This window comes from Lactuca virosa, chromosome 4, assembly GCF_052849685.1.
Source record: "Lactuca virosa cultivar CGN04683 chromosome 4, Lactuca_virosa_CGN04683_v6, whole genome shotgun sequence".
Taxonomy (NCBI): domain Eukaryota; kingdom Viridiplantae; phylum Streptophyta; class Magnoliopsida; order Asterales; family Asteraceae; genus Lactuca; species Lactuca virosa.
The window spans coordinates 142,317,578-142,335,871 of NC_136429.1; the positions used below are offsets into that span (position 1 = coordinate 142,317,578).

Sequence of the window (18,294 nt, forward strand, 5' to 3'; positions counted from 1 at the left end):
TGTATGGGTTGAACCCAAGAAACCGAAAAACCGCCCAAACCGACCTTAGAACCCAAGAAACTGAACCGACCAGAAATTGATCCTATTGGGTTCTGAAAACCAGAAACCAACCATTTATGGGTGGGGTTGAGTTTGGGTCCAAAACCGACCCATGCACAGCCCTACTGAATTTTGACCAACGAACTATTTCAATTGTCTTGTAAACATCAATTTACACATTATGTTGGTTTTTCGGTGTGGTCACACCACACCCCACAACCACATCATCACCGACTTCAACCATCTCTCCATCACAACCCGAGGAGGAGATGTTCACAGTCTTCACGTCCTTGAAGAGTTTCTAAACAAGAGCGGAGTTACGCATGGTCAACCGTGAAATTTCACGGGTCTCCACATCAGCTCCACGTGAGAGGGGGTGTGTTGGTGTTCATTCTCATAAAGGAGCTCTACATCAGCATCACTTACGTGTCATAATGAGTAAACCCATAGCCTTATATCAAAAAGTAACCAACCATAAAAATTGTCATGAATTGGTTGTTGTGACCTACTGCTATAGTACTATAACATGTTACCAACTTTCATTTTTCACAATTTTAACCGAATTTTTAATTTCTGTTACAAACTTGGTCCAAATAATTTTACATATTTGCCATAAATTTTTTCACAACATGTTTTTTTATAACTTTTTTTTTTCAAATGTACTTTTTACGAAATTACTTTTTTACAACTACTTTTACACCTTTTTTTATTCCAATTTTCTCTTACGTATCCATTTTGCATGTTTTTTTGAATTCTTTTTCGTTTTTACAAATTAGTTTTTTTTCACAATTTTGATTTATATTTTTTTTTACATATTTGTTTTTATGCATGTAAGGTTGAGCAAATCATGTAAAAACTTGTTTTTTTTACATATTTGTTTTTAGAAATTTATAAAAAAAACTAAGTCGTAGAAAAAGTTTGTAAAAAACGTTGAGGCAAAAAGTTGTATAAAACAGTTGTCAAAAACATAATTTATATAAAAAAGTTATTAAGTTGTAAACTGGAGCAAAATAATTATAAATAAAGTTGTAAAGAGGTAATATTATAAAAACAATAAGTCTTAAAAACAATATTGTAAAAAAAGTTGGGCAGCTTTGTAAAAGAAAAAAGTTTGGGTCAAATTCGTAACAAAAGTTAAAATTTATGTCAAAATTGTGAAAAAAAAGTTGGTAACTTGTGGTACCTGCTATAATAAGTCATACGGACCAATTGAGGACAACTTTCATGGTTGGTTACCTCTAGATAGAATAAAATGTATAAAATGTTGTTAATTTTAGAGATAATTGAGTTTGTTGCCCAAATTCAATTTGTTACCCAGTTTTGAAAATGGATAAAATAAGTGGTTACATCCTCTCTCTCTCTCTCTCTCTCACACACACACACACACTAAATAAACACACAAAAACCCTTGCGGATATAAATAACAATCAATCAAGCAACGAAACTTGTATCTATTTCCTTTATCGTTATCTTTCTTATAAATAACCAAATACCATCTTAAGTACAAATTTGATCGACTACATAATACAAACTTCTCAAAATTCATTATTTCTTACAAATAAGATCACATACATCATATCAACTGATAGTTGATCATTTCTTTTTATTCAAGGCACACACTATAACTTTCATACCAAATAAGATTAAAAAAAAAAATAATAAGACAAGTTGCAGGAAATAGCAACATGTGTTCCTTTGTATTTTTTTACCCATAACAACGTACTTACTACTTACATATCTTTACCCATAACAGCAACATACTTATATTTCTTCACACATTAACCCTCACTTCATTTTCTCAATCATGTATGTTTCTGTGTTCTCTTTCCATAACCCATTTTCAAGATGCCTTTCATAAAAGAATACTTCACCACTTGCTTTTACAGCCAATGCAGAGGTACTTCGTGTACCATAGTCCTGCATATCACCCAATATGTTTTCCCATGTCAATGCCACGTCAGCACCTTCAAATCTTGACAAAATGGAACAAAATTAGAAAGTTGGGAAAATTGTTACCTTTGGAGATACTGGATTAACAAATACAGAACTCAACTCATACTCAAAATCTGGACCATAGATCCCGGGAAGCATGCTGATGTCATCTTTTACAGTGTTTCTCATCAGTTTATCAATCAATTCAGTAACTGGAATTTCACCTTCACCATATTCATCCAAAACATCTTTAAAACCATGTTCCAATCTTTGAGCCTGAGTACAGAATTAGATACATACAATACATATTAGAAAAAAGAAAACATTAACCTTTATGCAACAATGTTTCACAAGTATTCCAATTTATGCAACAACTTTTCTTTTTAGGGCCACAATATTGTTGCATAAGTTGGCTAAAGAAGTGAAAATCTGTTGCATAAAATAGGCAGCTGTAGTTGCTCACCTTAGGCCATGGAGTGTCTAGACTTGCATTTGATAGCACATGGACACCAGGTGAAACTGAAGTCACATAGCACTTATCTCCTTTCAGCCTATTGGTTACATAAACCATATTCATGGACAAAAGATCAGCAATTATCAAATTGAATCCATTGTATTCATCTGCTTCCTTCGCAATCTCTTCTGCAAACTCCATGGCGTTTTTCTTGCTCTATAATCATCAAAATTACCAAAATCATACCAACAGGAAAAAAATCAAACAGTTGGTGGGCATGATTTACTACGATGTAAACTTAAAAACCAACCTGCAAAAAACGAACTGGGAGATCACCTCTACTCTTTGCAGCAGATATTGAGTTCAATTCACGAACGTTCGTAACAAAAGCCACCCTTCCTTCTCTGCTAGAGGCCAACCATGTTCCGCCGGCTGTCACATCTCTGCCACCCAATATTTTTCCACCTTCCCACCAATTTAGTGGCTCCGTTGGTCTTACATATATAGCAAAGCAATTAGTCAGAAATATTCATCTCCGATCATATCATATTATAATAAGTAGTTAGCAAGAAAAACTCATCTGTCAAAGTTCAAGTATATAGGAACAAAATTGAATCTGTAAATGGTTGAATTGTTTTGCAAAATGTACAAAAATGAGTTGAAATTCAAATTTAACTCACCGTATATGATATTCATCTCGATTGAGCAATAGAAGAAACGGGTAGAGTGGATGAGCTTGCCATAGAAACACTGATATACACATTTTGTCGCTGGGATGAAAACACTAGACTTAACGGTGATCAGTAAAGGCTTTATATAAGGACATGGATCTGGTTTCGCGGTATTCGCGGCTGTCAACCGGCGCCGGAGCCTCTCGGTCAACCAGTTTTAAAATAGTATAACATTGACTCTTGAGTAAATTACACGTTTGGTCCATGTGCTTTGTTACTGTTTTTAGAGTAAATTAGATGAATGGTACTTTTGGTTTGGATTTGTATGGCTATTTATTTTTACTTATAGGGTTCTTAATATTTCTCTCTCTCTCTCTGTATTTTCTTAATTTATTTAATGTTTTATTGGTTATTTATTTTTGTGATACCATCGTACAACCACCATACACGTATGTACAACCAAACACAGGGACGGATTTAGTGTGTTGTTACCTTTCAAAATTTTCCGTCAAATGTAAATTTAGTGAAAATTTATAGAAAATCTGTCACAATTTCATCATGAATTCATTGACAATCCATCACAGAGTTTGATAATTGTGGATTTAGTGCAAAATTGTAGGTTTAGTGATGATTTTATGATGAAAAATGCACTTGGAAATTAGTTTTTTCTAGTAGTGCGCACTCATGGTTTTTCTTTCTAAGTCCGCCACTGACCAAACACCATTCCCCTCGTCATTCGTCTTCTCTGATCGATCAGACCACCCTCTCTCCCTCCGCCTCATCCTTCGTCTTCTACAGTAAAATTGGTTTATATCAATCAATCACAAAAATAAGACTGAAATTTCCGAAATTTTGTTTTCATTTGAGTCAATTTTATTTTGATTTGATCCAAATACATACGATCTATTTACATACCATAATTAAAACCTCACCGTCGCAAATTAGCGATCAACAACTTCCTATGTATAACCATGTCACTAACAATCCAAAAACAACTAACAATAAAATTCCTTTTTGTATATAATTAATTAAAACCTAAACAAAAAATTAATAAGATGATTACATGTCCCGACAACTATTCTGATTCAAACTTTAGGCTATGTTTGACGTATTTTCTGAAAAGCTAGTTGATAGTTGAAAACTAGCTGCTAGCTTATAAACTAACCGATAAAAAATGATGTTTAGTAAAAACCAGTTGATAAGCTAGCTAGAAAATATAAAATGGTATAAAATGGCATCCAATGAATATGTTTTTTTATAATTAAAGACATAATTACATAAATGGTCTATGTGTTTACCAAATGTCACAACCTCAATCCCTGCTAAATTGTTTTTGACGAACATGGTCCCTATGGTTTCTAAAACTTGCATGGTTGATCCATATGATTTCTTTTTGTTACAAATTTTATCTGAAATTACTATTATACCATTTTCAATTAAACTTTCATTTTTATTTATGTAATTTTACTTTAAAAAAATGAGGAAATAAATAGAAACTCACCCTCCCAATTCACCCACCCCCACTCCTCTAATATTCATTTTCTCTCTTTTTGTCCTCTTTATCCTTCTTTGCCCTAGACTTTCTTCTCCACGTTATGCAAAGAAAAAGATCTGCACCCTCTTTGACTTCTGTGTGTACTCCAACAGAGACAAGAATGATGAAAGGTCCTTCAATCATCCTTTTCCTCCCTCTTATGAATCGAGCAACAAACCTTGTCTCCATTTTCACCCTCTGATATATGTATGTGGGGTTGGGTGTATATGATAGGGGTAGGGTGGGTGTTTTTTTATTTCTTTTTTCTTTTTATGTAAATTATATTTAAACAAACTAAAGGTAAAAGAATATAAGAATGGCAAATAAGCCTTTTTATATGGATAAGGACCATCCGTGCAAGTTTTAGAAACCACTTAGACCAAGTTCGTAAAGAAAAATTAGCAAGGACTGAGTTTGTGACCTTTGGTAAACCACAATGACCATTTATGTAATTTTAACTTATAAACTACTTTTTTGTTTCCTAAACATGACAACTTAAAAAAATCAAAAAATAAGTTATCTTCAGCTACTTGTGGCACGCCAAACACAGTCTTAATAGCACCGTAACGTCCCAAAAATACCAGTAAAAATTTCATTTTCAAAACACCCAAAAAGATATAACCTATTGTTCCAAAACCAACCACAATATAAATATTCTCAACACCAGAGTAAATCTAAATAACAGTGTGGAATAAAAATCGAGGGGATGTTGTGCGATCATGTCGAGCCCTTCCATTTAGAACTAGAAGTACCTGAAATGTTTAAACCATAAAGCTTATTGAGTTTCTCAAAATACCATATACCATACATAACATCGGGGCCCTCCCATATATTGGGACCCGCCCATCATATCGGGCCCCACCCATCATATCGGGCCCCGCCCAACATACAATCCAAGAGTCACAAAGACAGCTAACATCCTACATAGTATAGTGAGAAGACTCACCTTTATCACAAATTCAGACAAATCCCAGCTCAACGTCACGAAACAGGTGCTACAACCCACCTATCGAATCACACAAGGTCTCACCTTAGTCTACACTCTAGAACTAGCAATTTAACCAAAAGTCAACCACATCAAAAGTCAACGGTCATTGCTAACGTATGCATGCTTCCACGTCGTGGCTGATGAACTTAGCCCCAATCCAAAATCTCAGTCGCAAACAAATCCATTGCCACTTCGTGGGACTCAAGCTACCACGTCGTGGCAAAGTAAGTCCAAAACAGACGTGAAACCCCCAGTCGCCATGTTGTGGCGAGCAGGCTGCCACGTCGTGGGAACTAGACTTTCTTAGCTTAATGGATTCAGCTCTCAATCCATTAATCTATCTATTCTTTCCTTCCAGAAGGCTTCCTAACGTCCATTACAATCTAAAGATCGATGCTTTTAAGTCACGCATGTCCAATGCAAGTCTAAATCTCAAGCTAGGTCAAAAATGGAGAATAACACCAAAATCTCATGCATGAAGCTCAAAACACCAACGCACTTCGTATCTGAACCTTATACTCACCAAGGGGCCTGAAGGATCCATAAAGTTGCTAACTTTATGGAATCCCACCATTCTAAGTAGCTCATATTTGAAGGAAAAGGTACAAAAACCTTGATCTAAAGACATAGAACAATAAAGCTTGGATCTTGAACACTTATAAAGGTCTAGAATATAATATTGGAGATGATGATGAGTGTAGAATCTATATATGTTGTGAGATGACGAACCTTAGGTAGTGTCTTGGATGTCGAATAGTTTGTAAATAGAGAAGGTAAGTTGGACTTCGTTATGTTATATATTTACTAGGCACTGTAGTGGTTCGCTATGTGATGTCAAGTCCTAGTATTTTTTGTTTCCGTGAGTACTCTATAAATAGGGTAAGTACATTAGGGAGTCGTAACTTTTGGATATTTTGTACGCATAAGCTTTCTCTCACTGCAATTCTCTTGTACTCATCCCGAAAAGTAATCGAGCTGAAACCATATCTTATTTAGATCTCTGTGTTCTTACTTGCTTTGATTTAGCTTACGATTGATTAAAACATAATTCTAAAAACTTTTCAATTGGTATCAGAGTAGGAATCTACAAATCGATAGAAGAATCTTTTTCATGTTTTAATCTTATTGAATCGTTCTTTCCGATTCACTTTTTCCGCAAGATTGAAACGTAATTATTCATTTGATCGTTGTGATTAAATGATTTTATGTTTGTTTTGTCAATCGATTCACATTTGATTTCTTTCTTTTCAAAGATAATCCTTGTTTTACTCAATCAAATGGCAAATTTGAACGTCAATACAATGATGAGCTTTGCAAACTTGCTTGGATCTGCGACTAAAGTTCCAATGTTGCTTCCTGAGTATTACGAGCAATGGGCGGATAGTATGGAAGATTATCTCAATGGAATTGATGAAGATCTTTGGTGATCTGTCGAAACTGGACCTTATCGGGCTGACCTGGTTCAAGCTGTTGGAAATGTTGGTGTTGCTGAAGACATGATTGCTCAAGGCAACAAGAAGAAGGTGAATGAAAAAAGATGTCTCTGTGAGCTGCGAAAAGCTCTTCCACCAGTTGGTTACAACTATGTTCGAGGTTGTAAGACAGTGAAAAAGATTTGGGATACTTTGAAATAGAAGTAACAAGGGAATGAGAGAACTAAAAATAGATCGGTGACACAATGTTTGTCAGAATTGTCTGAATTTGAGCGGAAGGAGAATAAGACTATCGAAGCATATTACGATAGACTGAATGAGCTCATCTTTAAGTGTACAAGATATGGAGTTGTTCGTACCACACTAGAATTCAACCTCACCTTCATTTTGGGACTGAGAAAGGAATGGATGAATATTTTGTTGGGTTTTAGTTCAAAAATAGTTTCATAAACTAGAAAAATATGGCAACGGAAGACTTAAAACTTTGAACATAACATAACATTTTATACCCACCAAGGATCTCCTTTGTAACATCCTGGTTCTGAGGTATAACATTTCTATTGTAATAATGAGTTTCATGGGAGACTCGACGAGTTAGTGCCTCAACTCGTCGAGTAGAGTCGCGTTGGGTGACGAGGATTAATGAGCTGACTTGACGAGTCTGTGTTTTGACTCGCCGAGTCAGTGCTGGTGAAGGAAACCCTAAACTTTCGGGCCTGTGACCTATTTAAAGGCACTTATACCCTCATTTGCGGCTCATCTTCTGATCAACTCTCCTTGGTGAAACCCTAGGCGGCCATGGAAGCTAAGAGAGAGTGCTTGAGCTTGTATCAAGTGTTTTGATGGACCTTTTTGGAAGAATAGGAGTGAGCTTCAAGCAAGGAGTAGGATGAGGCTGTGGGATCTAGCATTCTTCTCAAAGAGCTTCTCTGGAAGGTAAAAAGCCCACACCTTTCTCACCTATTTAGTTGGATCTCATATCTATGAAAATTTAGGGCTTTTGTCATTTTGGTTGGGTTTTTGAGTAGCATGTGTTATCCAGAAGTCTAGACCTCAGATCTGGACCTTGTGAGGTCCTTAGAGTTTAGATGTCCCAGCATTATTCATCCATATGAGGGTTTTTGGGCTTAATCTTTCATGAAAGGCATGTATTAGCATTTTGGAGCAATAACCTCATGTATGAACGTAAAGATCGAAGCTTTACGTGATTATTGAGCCTTGAGATGATAGATCTAGTGTTTGGAGTGATAGATCTGATTGAAATCGTCTGAATGAACATTTGGTCTGAATGAACTCGCCGAGTCAATGAGCCGACTCGACGAGTTGGTTAGGGTTTGTCCCAAAGAGCTGAATCATGCGATAGCTCGACAAGTTAGGGGTCAACTTGATGAGTTGAGCTGGACTTTCACGAGACTTCTGAGGAAATAAGTGGACTCGACGAGTCACAAGGGTGCACTCGGCGAGTCTGGTCAAAATTGGACCGTTGACTAGAGTTGACTTCAGTTGACCTTAGGGTTTGGTCAAACTGATTAAGAGGGGTCAGGGAGGGGTAGAATGGTCTTCTACCTATTCTCCAGAGATGAGGATGTAAAGAGAGTATTGATTAGAATTATTATCATTGTGCTAGGCGGAGGCTAGATCGAGGATATCGAGCACGAGAGTTTACTAGACATCTTACGAGGTGAGTCTTCTCACTATACATTACCTAGAGTGGTATCTATGTGCAGACTGGAGGGTCTTATGTGTTATGTGTTTACTTGAGATTATGGGCATTGTGATTTAGGTATGCTATGTGATATTTAGAGCGGACTGGAGGGTCCAACGACTTACGAGGCCAGAGGGTTCTCAACCAGACCGGACCGGAGGGTCCAACGATTTAGACCGGAGCAGAGGGTCTAACGAGCTAGACCGGACCGGAGGGTCCAACGAGCTACGGGACTGGAGGGTCCCGCTGAGACACATTGACCAAAGGGTCTTACCGAATTATAGACTCGAGTGGCTTATGTGTTGTATGTGGTATTTTGGGGAACTCACTAAGCATTTATGCTTACCGTGTTATGTGATATGCGTTTCAGGTGCTACCGAGGATCGCGGGAAGGCACCGGCATGATTTGTACACACTGGTAGAGGATTATGTTTTTGAGATTTTGGAATATGTTTTATCGTGATGACATTTGATACACATGAGATTTTGAGAATATTATATGATTTTTATTGTGTTTGAAAAAAGAAAAATTGTTTTAAAATTTACGTCGTTACAAGTTGGTATCAGAGCCTTGGTTTGAAGGATTCGGATGCACCTTCGAGTAAATCTGGACTCAAACTGAGGATTTGAGAAAAAATTTCAGAGAAATGATTTTTCTAAAGCGAGAAAGAGTTTCTAAGAGAAAACGAGGAAGAGCAGTGTGTACAATCAGCCAGAGCCCGAACAGTGATTTCCCAAAATACCCTTACTTTTGTATTATGAGATATTTATGAGATATTATGCATGCTAGAGACAGGCTAGGTATTTCATATTTTAGGACTAGAGTGGCCTGATTTGTGATGCCTTATCCTAGGAGTTGTTGTTATCTGTGATGTGCTTCCGAGTATGGGCTGAGTAAGATTATCCAGCAGGAATCCTTTTAGAGAAGGATTTGAGTAGAGGAGTAATCTAGGAGAGATACCTAGATGAGCATTTGTGGAGCCTATTAAGAGAGTAGTTAGATACCCGCGAGGGGTAGAGTTGTTGAGTTCGGTGATATCTTTTGAGTATGAGTAGAGCAATTGGAGTTATCACCTAGAGTGGGTTTTACGTGTTTATTCGATGCCCGAATGTTGCTTGCTTCGTGCTTTGTGGAACTTTCAATGATGGGAGACAACTACCAAGTGAATATGACGATATTCAGGAGGTAGATGGTTGGCATCATTAGGAGTTCTTCAGCAGCTGATGGCAGAGAAGTGTGAGGACCTAGGAAGAGCCTAGGAAGTGACATTAGTCAGATGAGTACGCTGACAGAGTAGAGCATTTTGCTGGGAAGCGAGCACGCGTGACGTGATTAGTGATTGAGAAGGTTGAGCAGCTACTTAGGGACTCTGAGATGGTCCGTGTAGAGAGTATGGGTAGATGTGGCAGGTAGTATGGGCCCGTACTACTGAAAGCAGAGGACCCATACTCGATACAGGGAGTATTATGGAGGATCTAAGTAGCAGATCGAGAGGTGATGTCACGGTTCGAGTATCATGAATTGAGGCGGATTGAGAAGAGAGAACATGGTTCGAGTACCATGATTCGTAGCAGATTAAGAGGAGATAACATGGTTCGGGTACCATGATTCATATCAGATCGAGAGGTGGTCACATGGTTTGAGTACCATGACACGTGGCGGTTAGTGCTTCTGGTTTTACCGGTTATTCCGTGGTGATTGTCTAGACTGAGACCATATGTGAAAGAGTATGGGGCCAGAGGTCCATGATGAACGAGTTTTAGTGGAGAATCCCTTGGGAGGGAAATCGAGTTAGCTCCGAGGGATTGTTGGTGAGATGTCAGTTGGAGTCGCAAGACTCAGGGATGAGTAAGGATGGTGCGTTATGGGAGAATACGGTCTGGGCTGAGCGACCGGCCGATAGTGGAGATGTCACTTTATGTGACGTGAATGGTGCTACTCCAGTTTTCTGCGGGAAACAGGAAAGATATTGAGTTTTTGGTTCAGAATTGAAGGTAAACCCTGTGGGGTAGCAAGCATGGTGACCTTTTCACCATAATGTTTGGGCAGTATGTTGGCTGCGAGGTATTCTTATACCAGGAAAGAGTCATTAGTGGGACTAATACGGATGAGAACAAAGAGGTGCCTTGTTGGGGGAAAAAGTGTTGTTATTAGTAGTTTCCGGTGGTTAAAAAAGGAGTATATCGGGGCAGTGGCCCTTGTGGTCTACATTGTGTATCAACAGTGAGAATGAGGTCTGTGCTTTTATGGTTATTCCCGATTTGGGAGGCGGGTCGAGGAGATAGAGACGAAGTGCGCGATAGGGCACTATTTCCGGATTAGAGACAGATTGGATTCGGAACAGTGGGGTTCCTGGCGGTATGTCAGTCTGAGCCTTCCAGGTGACTAGATGCAGTCATGTGGGGAGGATTCCAAGATTTTGTCATGGACGAAAATTGGAGAGTGTTTGGTTTCCTTTAGGAAGGCCCTGGGATGATTGCGTAATACTTTTAAGAGTCAAGTGTGTCATGACTGGTGAGACAATCTTTTGAGTAGGTTTTGGATGTGCCAATTGGTGATTGTTCGAACCCTGAGTGAGGGAGAACTGGTTTTCCAGTTAGGGGACCAGTGATCCACTCATGTGCGGTCAAAGAAATGGTTATGGGAATTTGCGGTGCGGACGCATGAGCCCGAGGAGGAGGCGAGGTGCCAGGTGGGAATATGTATGAGTTTGTGTTTAAGAAAAGATGAGTGGATCCATGGCAGGTGGCTGTGGATTGGAAAATTCATTGTGGCCTGTGATTTTTGGGGATAACATATGTCGAGTTCGAGTGCGACCGAGTCGCTGGATTGCGGATGCAATAGCTGAGATTTGCAAGTGAGGGTATAGATTGTAATCTATACCCCTGTAAGGGCAACAGTTGATTCGTCAACCAATTTCAGGGTCGATATGAGTAGTTCTGTAAGGGTAGTGACCAGTAGAGGGGGAATTTCGGTTTTCGACAACATGTTTTGGGCCATTGACGATGCCTCGGTATTTCAAATTGGGAGATGGAATACTCTGAGGTTACAAGTGGTGCGAGAGGAAGATCGGGTGAGAGATTCTGAAAGAGCAATGCGGTATCCAAGCATGGTGTCGTGAGTATGAGATCAGTGGATTGGGAAAAACATCGTGATATTCTGTGTTGGTGTACCGAGGTATCCGGGTATGATGTCCTTATTTCTAGATTATTCTGAGTTCTAAGTTGAGAGCTGGCAAGTGGTGTAACAAGTATCTATGGTTCCAGTGGGAGCACTTTGACTAATTGATGTTAAACGAAATTAATTAAGAATGAGGATTGCAGTGAGAAAAGGAGTTTGTCATGACGGTTGTCGTCAGGAGTAATGACGCTTATTTTTGAATGGGTATGTATGCATCTATCTATGTGGGGCGTGGAACGTGGGTTAATGGATGCAGTGTGTGGCGTCGACTTGAGGATGAGACCGTGAGTGGTAAGAGAAGGTGTTATAAGGCTGTAGGGAGCTGCAGCATCCATGAGTCAGCGAGAGGTTGTTGTGATGCTACGGGGGAGCTGTAGTATTCACTAGTCAGCGAGAGGTTGTTGTGATGCTACGGGGGAGCTGTAGTATTTACCAGTCAGCGAGAGGTTGTTGTGATGTTGCGGGGAGCCGTAGTATTCACCAATCAGCGAGAGGTTGTTGTGATGCTACGGGGGAGCTGTAGTATTTACCAGTCAGCGAGAGGTTATTGTGATGCTGCGGGGAGCCGTAGTACTCACTAGCCAGCGAGAGGGTGTTGTGATGAGTACTCTCTGGTCAGAGCAAGACGCAGAAGAGTTTTAGGATTGGGTAGCCCTGATATTTTAGTTATTGAGAGCCTGGTGGTCGAACCAGGGGCGGGACTGGGGTCTCCATATTTGTCGGGAATCGTTATACTCTGAATTGAGTGGTGGTTGTCGTAACCCAAGGGAATTGGAGAAGTGGTATACGTGCGGGTTTCGGGTCATGAGTCATGAGTTGAGTGCTTCATTGGGTCGAGCGGTCCCAACTTTGGGTCAGACCAAACTCTCAAGTTTGAGTTTGGTTTTGGTGGTGCGTTGGGTAGGCGAGATGAGATTCTGGATTCTGAGATGAGTTCCATGTTGAGGGGTATTGTTTATCATCTGATGTCTTAGACCTGTGTAGGTCAGTACTCGGGTACGGGAGGTACCGCGAGATGCATGGAACTATGAGCAGTAGACGACAGAGGTCGAGGTTGAGTCGATCATCAGTTGGGAGTGTAGCATTCGATTGGGGTAAGGCGAACTTCATGACTTATGTGTCACAATGGGCCGATGTAGTTATTGTGAGAAGGAAACCATTGAGACGGTTGGGATAATGCAATGGATAACCTTGGAGGTTCAACTGTTGGGTCGAGATCATACCTGGTACTCAGTGTTAAAAAGGGATATAAGAAATGGAGTTGAGGCTTATGATTTTTAGATGTCTGAGGACACTTCTGAGCGAGCATGATTATTCTCTTGTGTCTGAGGGCAGGGTGTTGAGAATTAATTATCCGTATGGGTTCTGTTAGCAGTTCAGTGGATGAGCCCTGATGGGATGTGAACCCTTCCGTTTCTTAGGGCGTGTTTCGGATCATTACTATGTTTGGTATGAGTGATCGGTAGCCGATTGTTGGATTTTGTCTGGAGAGAATCAGATGGGCAGTGAGTTATCATGGTTTGTTATTCGAGGAGCGAATAACGTAGTGGTATCTTGAGTGGGCGGTCTGGCGGCGGGCTAGGACACTAGAGCTTTCAGATTTTTGGGAGGTCAGAAAGGGGGGTATCTTAGCGGTAGAGGGGTCGGTTTTGTTCCGGATTTGGGAGTTCCTATTTGGATTCAGGTGTCCACAGAAAAGATATCGGTGGGGTATGAGGCCCTTTTCAGTGGTGCTTTCCGAGTTATAGGTTCGAGCTATGTGTGAATGAAGAGCGATTCCGAGGGCAAAATCAAATTAAGTGGGGGAGAATTGTAACATCCTGGTTCCGAGGTATAACATTTCTATTGTAATAATGAGTTTCATGGGCGACTCGACGAGTTAGTGCCTCAACTCGTCGAGTAGAGTCGCGTTAGGTGACGAGGATTAATGAGCTGACTCGACGAGTCTGTGTTTCGACTCGCCGAGTCAACGCTGGTGAAGGAAACCCTAAACTTTCGGGCCTGTGACCTATTTAAAGGCACTTATAGCCTCATTTGCGGCTCATCTTCTGATCAACTCTCCTGTTTGAAACCCTAGGCGGCCATGGAAGCTAAGAGAGAGTCCTTGATCTTGTATCAAGTGTTTAGATGGACCTTTTTGGAAGAATAGGAGTGAGCTTCAAGGAAGGAGTGGGATGAGGCTGTGGGATTTAGCATTCTTCTCAAAGAGCTTCTCTGGAATGTAAAAAGCCCACACTTTTCTCACCTATTTAGTTGGATCTCATATCTATGAAAATTTAGGGCTTTTGTCATTTTGGTTGGGTTTTTGAGTAGCATGTGTTATCCAGAAGTCTAGACCTCAGATCTGGACCTTGTGAGGTCCTTAGAGTTTAGATGTCCCAATTTTATTCATCCATATGAGGGTTTTTGTGCTTAATCTTTCATGAAAGGCATGTATTAGCATTTTGGAGCAATAACCTCATGTATGAACGTAAAGATCGAAGCTTTACGTGATTATTGAGCCTTGAGATGATAGATCTAGTGTTTGGAGTGATAGATCTGATTGAAATCGTCTGAATGAACATTTGGTCTGAATGAACTCGCCGAGTCAATGAGCCGACTCGACGAGTTGGTTAGGGTTTGTCCCGAAGAGCTGAATCATGCGATAGCTCGACGAGTTAGGGGTCAACTCGACGAGCTGAGCTGGACTTTCACGAGACTTCTGAGGAAATAAGTGGACTCGACGAGTCACAAGGGTGCACTCGGCGAGTCTGGTCAAAATTGGACCGTTGACTAGAGTTGACTTCAGTTGACCTTAGGGTTTGGTCAAACTGATTAAGAGGGGTCAGGGAGGGGTAGAATGGTCTTCTACCCATTCTCCAGAGATGAGGATGTAAAGAGAGTATTGATTAGAATTATTATCATTGTGCTAGGCGGAGGCTAGATTGAGGATATCGAGCACGAGAGTTTACTAGACATCTTACGAGGTGAGTCTTCTCACTATACATTACCTAGAGTGGTATCTATGTGCAGACTGGAGGGTCTTATGTGTTATGTGTTTACTTGAGATTATGGGCATTGTGATTTAGGTATGCTATGTGATATTTAGACCGGACCGGAGGGTCCAACGACTTACGAGGCCAGAGGGTTCTCAACCAGACCGGACCGGAGGGTCCAACGATTTAGACCGGACCGGAGGGTCCAACGATTTAGACCGGACCAAAGGGTCCAACGAGCTAGACCGGACCGGAGGGTCCAACGAGGTACGGGACTGGAGGGTCCCGCTGAGACACATTGACCAGAGGGTCTTACCGAGTTATAGCCTCGAGTGGCTTATGTGCCGTATGTGGTATTTTGGGGAACTCACTAAGCATTTATGTTTACCGTGTTATGTGATATGTGTTTCAGGTGCTACCGAGGATTGCGGGAAGGCGCCGGCATGATTTGTACACACTGGCAGAGGATTATGTTTTTGAGATTCTGAGATATGTTTTATCGTGATGACATTTGATACACATGAGATTTTGAGAATATTATATGAGTTTTATTATGTTTGAAAAAAAAATTGTTTTAAAATTTACGTCGTTACATCCTTGCAAGTTATAGAAAGATAAAATATCAACCATAGAAAGGATGAAGAAATACAACCTTTGTTGTTCTTTGGAACGTCTCGGGAGGCTTGGAAGTTGATGAAGAATGTGGAACCTTTGAGACACCAAGAATGACTCAGCTTGATGTAGATGCTAGTCCATAAACTCTTAACTCTTAAGCTTTATGTTCTTATCAAAATAAGAACACAAAGAAAGCAAAAGATGCAAGTGTTCTTCAAGTTTTCTAACCAAAACTAGAGAGAAAGGGAGATGGAAAAGTGGATTTGGTCAATTGCATTAAGTGGAGAAGATGAGTGCAAGACTCATCTTTTATATGCATAAAGTGATTTTATGGACCATAAGTCCTTAACACTTTAAGACAATAATGTCTCTTAAAGCCTACTTGTCTCCCCATGCTTTTAAGACTTGTAATTATTTTCTTTTAAATAATCAAAAGCCCATGACATGCTTCCTAGAAGCATGTCACATTTTTATGATATAAAAAGAAGTCAAACTTTTATAAAAACTCACAAGCTATTTTATAAGTTATAAAGTTTGACTTTTGGCTAAAATACAAAAGTCTTTCTAGTCCAAAATAATGTACATGACTTATAAATCATACCATATGATATATGATCTTACTTGCTAATGAAAATTAATATTTTCATGAAACAAATAATTTCCAATTTAATTATAAGAGTTTTATTGAATATTTATTAAAATTGATTTCTAATAAATAATCAATTATATCAAGTTGTTGTTAGTGTGACTCATTAGTATCATATGTTAATTAGCAATATCACTTTAATATGACTCTTGAACATACTAGACCTTTCATATTTGTCTCATGATCAAGACTCAAGAGAATTTCGACACCTACTCTCTGTCGAATCTCTACAATAGCTTAAAAGCACACGAGTCTGAGGTGAAGAAGATTGCTGAGGAGAATAACAAAATGAATTTTGGTTGTCCAATGGCGCTCGTTTTGAAAACAACATGAAAGGAAGTTGAATCTGATGAAGAAGTTGAGGATAATGAATATGGTTTTCTAATCAATTTTGATGACGAAGTAGTTGTTTATTAATCCAATAATAGGGTTAATAAGTTCTACCAAAATCTAGGGGTGTGTATGGGGCGGTTTGGTTCAGTTATTGGTCAAAACCGAACCATAACCATTACAATTGGTTAATGTATTTCGATAACCATTGGGTAGCGGTTAATATTGGTTTTGGTTAATGGTTAATATCGGTTAACCATAATGGTCCAAGATGACATAAAAATAAAAATAGTTTTTTATAAAAAATGAAAAACATAAAGTCCATTGTTATAAAAAGTGAATGATATCATATATATAATTGTATTGATAAAAGATTACTTATCATATATAATTCTAGATAATTTCCCTTTAAATTTCCAATTCTTAATATAATTACATATAATATACTCACTACATCCTATATTTAGTGTCCACTTTTGACTTTTGAAGTCTTTATTCTTCAACTTTGACCTTAAATATTTTTATTTGTCTTATAAATTACTTGATTAAATTATAACAATGAAAAAACATTTAAAACACAATCCATTCATATATTTTGCCTAAAGTATTATATATCAATAACAAAAATATTTAAGGTCAAATTTGAAGATTAAAAACTTTAAAAAGTCACAAGTGGACAGTAAATGTAGAACGGATGAGTATATAATATTATATTATATCAAGAATATTTATTAATATTATTGGTTTGGTTCGGTTAATAGTGGTTCGATTTTAGATGAAAACCATAACCGAACCATATGTATTCGGTTAATCAAAATTAAAAACCGCATCATATCTTTTAGTAACGGTTCGGTTAAAATGGTTCGGTTATATGGTTAATTTGGTTATGGTTCGGTTTTTTGGTTAATATGCTCACCCCTACCAAAATCTAACTAGTGGAAACTTCAAAAATAGTTCAGTGATTAAGCCGATGACAAACTCTAGAGCTAGTCAGAAAAGTGTTGAGAAAGTGGAGAAAAAGAGAAAAAGAGAAGAAGATTGAGAAGAAGCTGAAAGGTGATTCCGATTACAATTGTAACTATTGTAACGGACATAATCATATTATGAATGATTTTATGCTTAGGAAGAAGGAGAAGAAAAAGGATAAAGTGGAGGATGAAGCATATTATGCTAAGAGGCTTGAAGAAGTGCGTGCTCAAACAAAGAATCTTTCTTTGGTTGCAAAGGGTGCTGATGATGATGAGGGGATATATCAAATATAGTCTTTTGGCTCCGATGACAAAGAAATGCGCCAACCTAATCACGGAGTCATGTTTGCAAATCATGAAGAAGGTCATTCTGTAAAAAAAGAGTTTGCTTGGTGAAGATTGAGAAAGATAGTGATTGGGAAGAGTTTAAAAAGAAGAAAGTAGAAGGGAGTGAAGAGGAGGAAGAAAAGTTGACTGGAAGGTGCTTCGTGACTACAACTTCAAAGTCTTCAATGACTGCGAAGGTACATGATCTTCTTGTTTCTCTTAATGTTCCTTTAAATTCTTACCATGCTATTTTATCTGATTTTGATGATACTTGCTCTTACCTTAATGATATGTTGATCTCTATGAGTAGCGAAGTGGAGAAATCTAAGACATTGATTTACGAAGCACGTAATAAACTGGAGGAGAATAACACTAGGATAGAAGGCCTAGAGTTAAAAATAATAAATATCATGATTGATAGGGATTCTATACGTATGGAAAATAGCATGTTGGTAAAACAAATAAATATTTACTATAATACTGCTAAGTGTCTGTA

General features: G+C 38.7%; 1 protein-coding gene across 1 annotated transcript; it reads right to left on the reverse strand.

Moving 5' to 3' along the window:
• Nucleotides 1-1,571: 1,571 nt before the first annotated feature.
• LOC145107502 (uncharacterized) lies at nucleotides 1,572-3,324 on the reverse strand. Its single transcript, XM_079044394.1, has 5 exons — nucleotides 3,106-3,324; nucleotides 2,736-2,919; nucleotides 2,435-2,641; nucleotides 2,056-2,247; nucleotides 1,572-1,956 (listed from the first exon to the last, which is right to left on the reverse strand). The coding sequence occupies exons 1-5, from the start codon at nucleotides 3,186-3,188 to the stop codon at nucleotides 1,825-1,827; spliced, it is 798 nt and encodes a 265-aa protein (XP_078900520.1). The 5' UTR covers nucleotides 3,189-3,324; the 3' UTR covers nucleotides 1,572-1,824.
• Nucleotides 3,325-18,294: the final 14,970 nt, after the last annotated feature.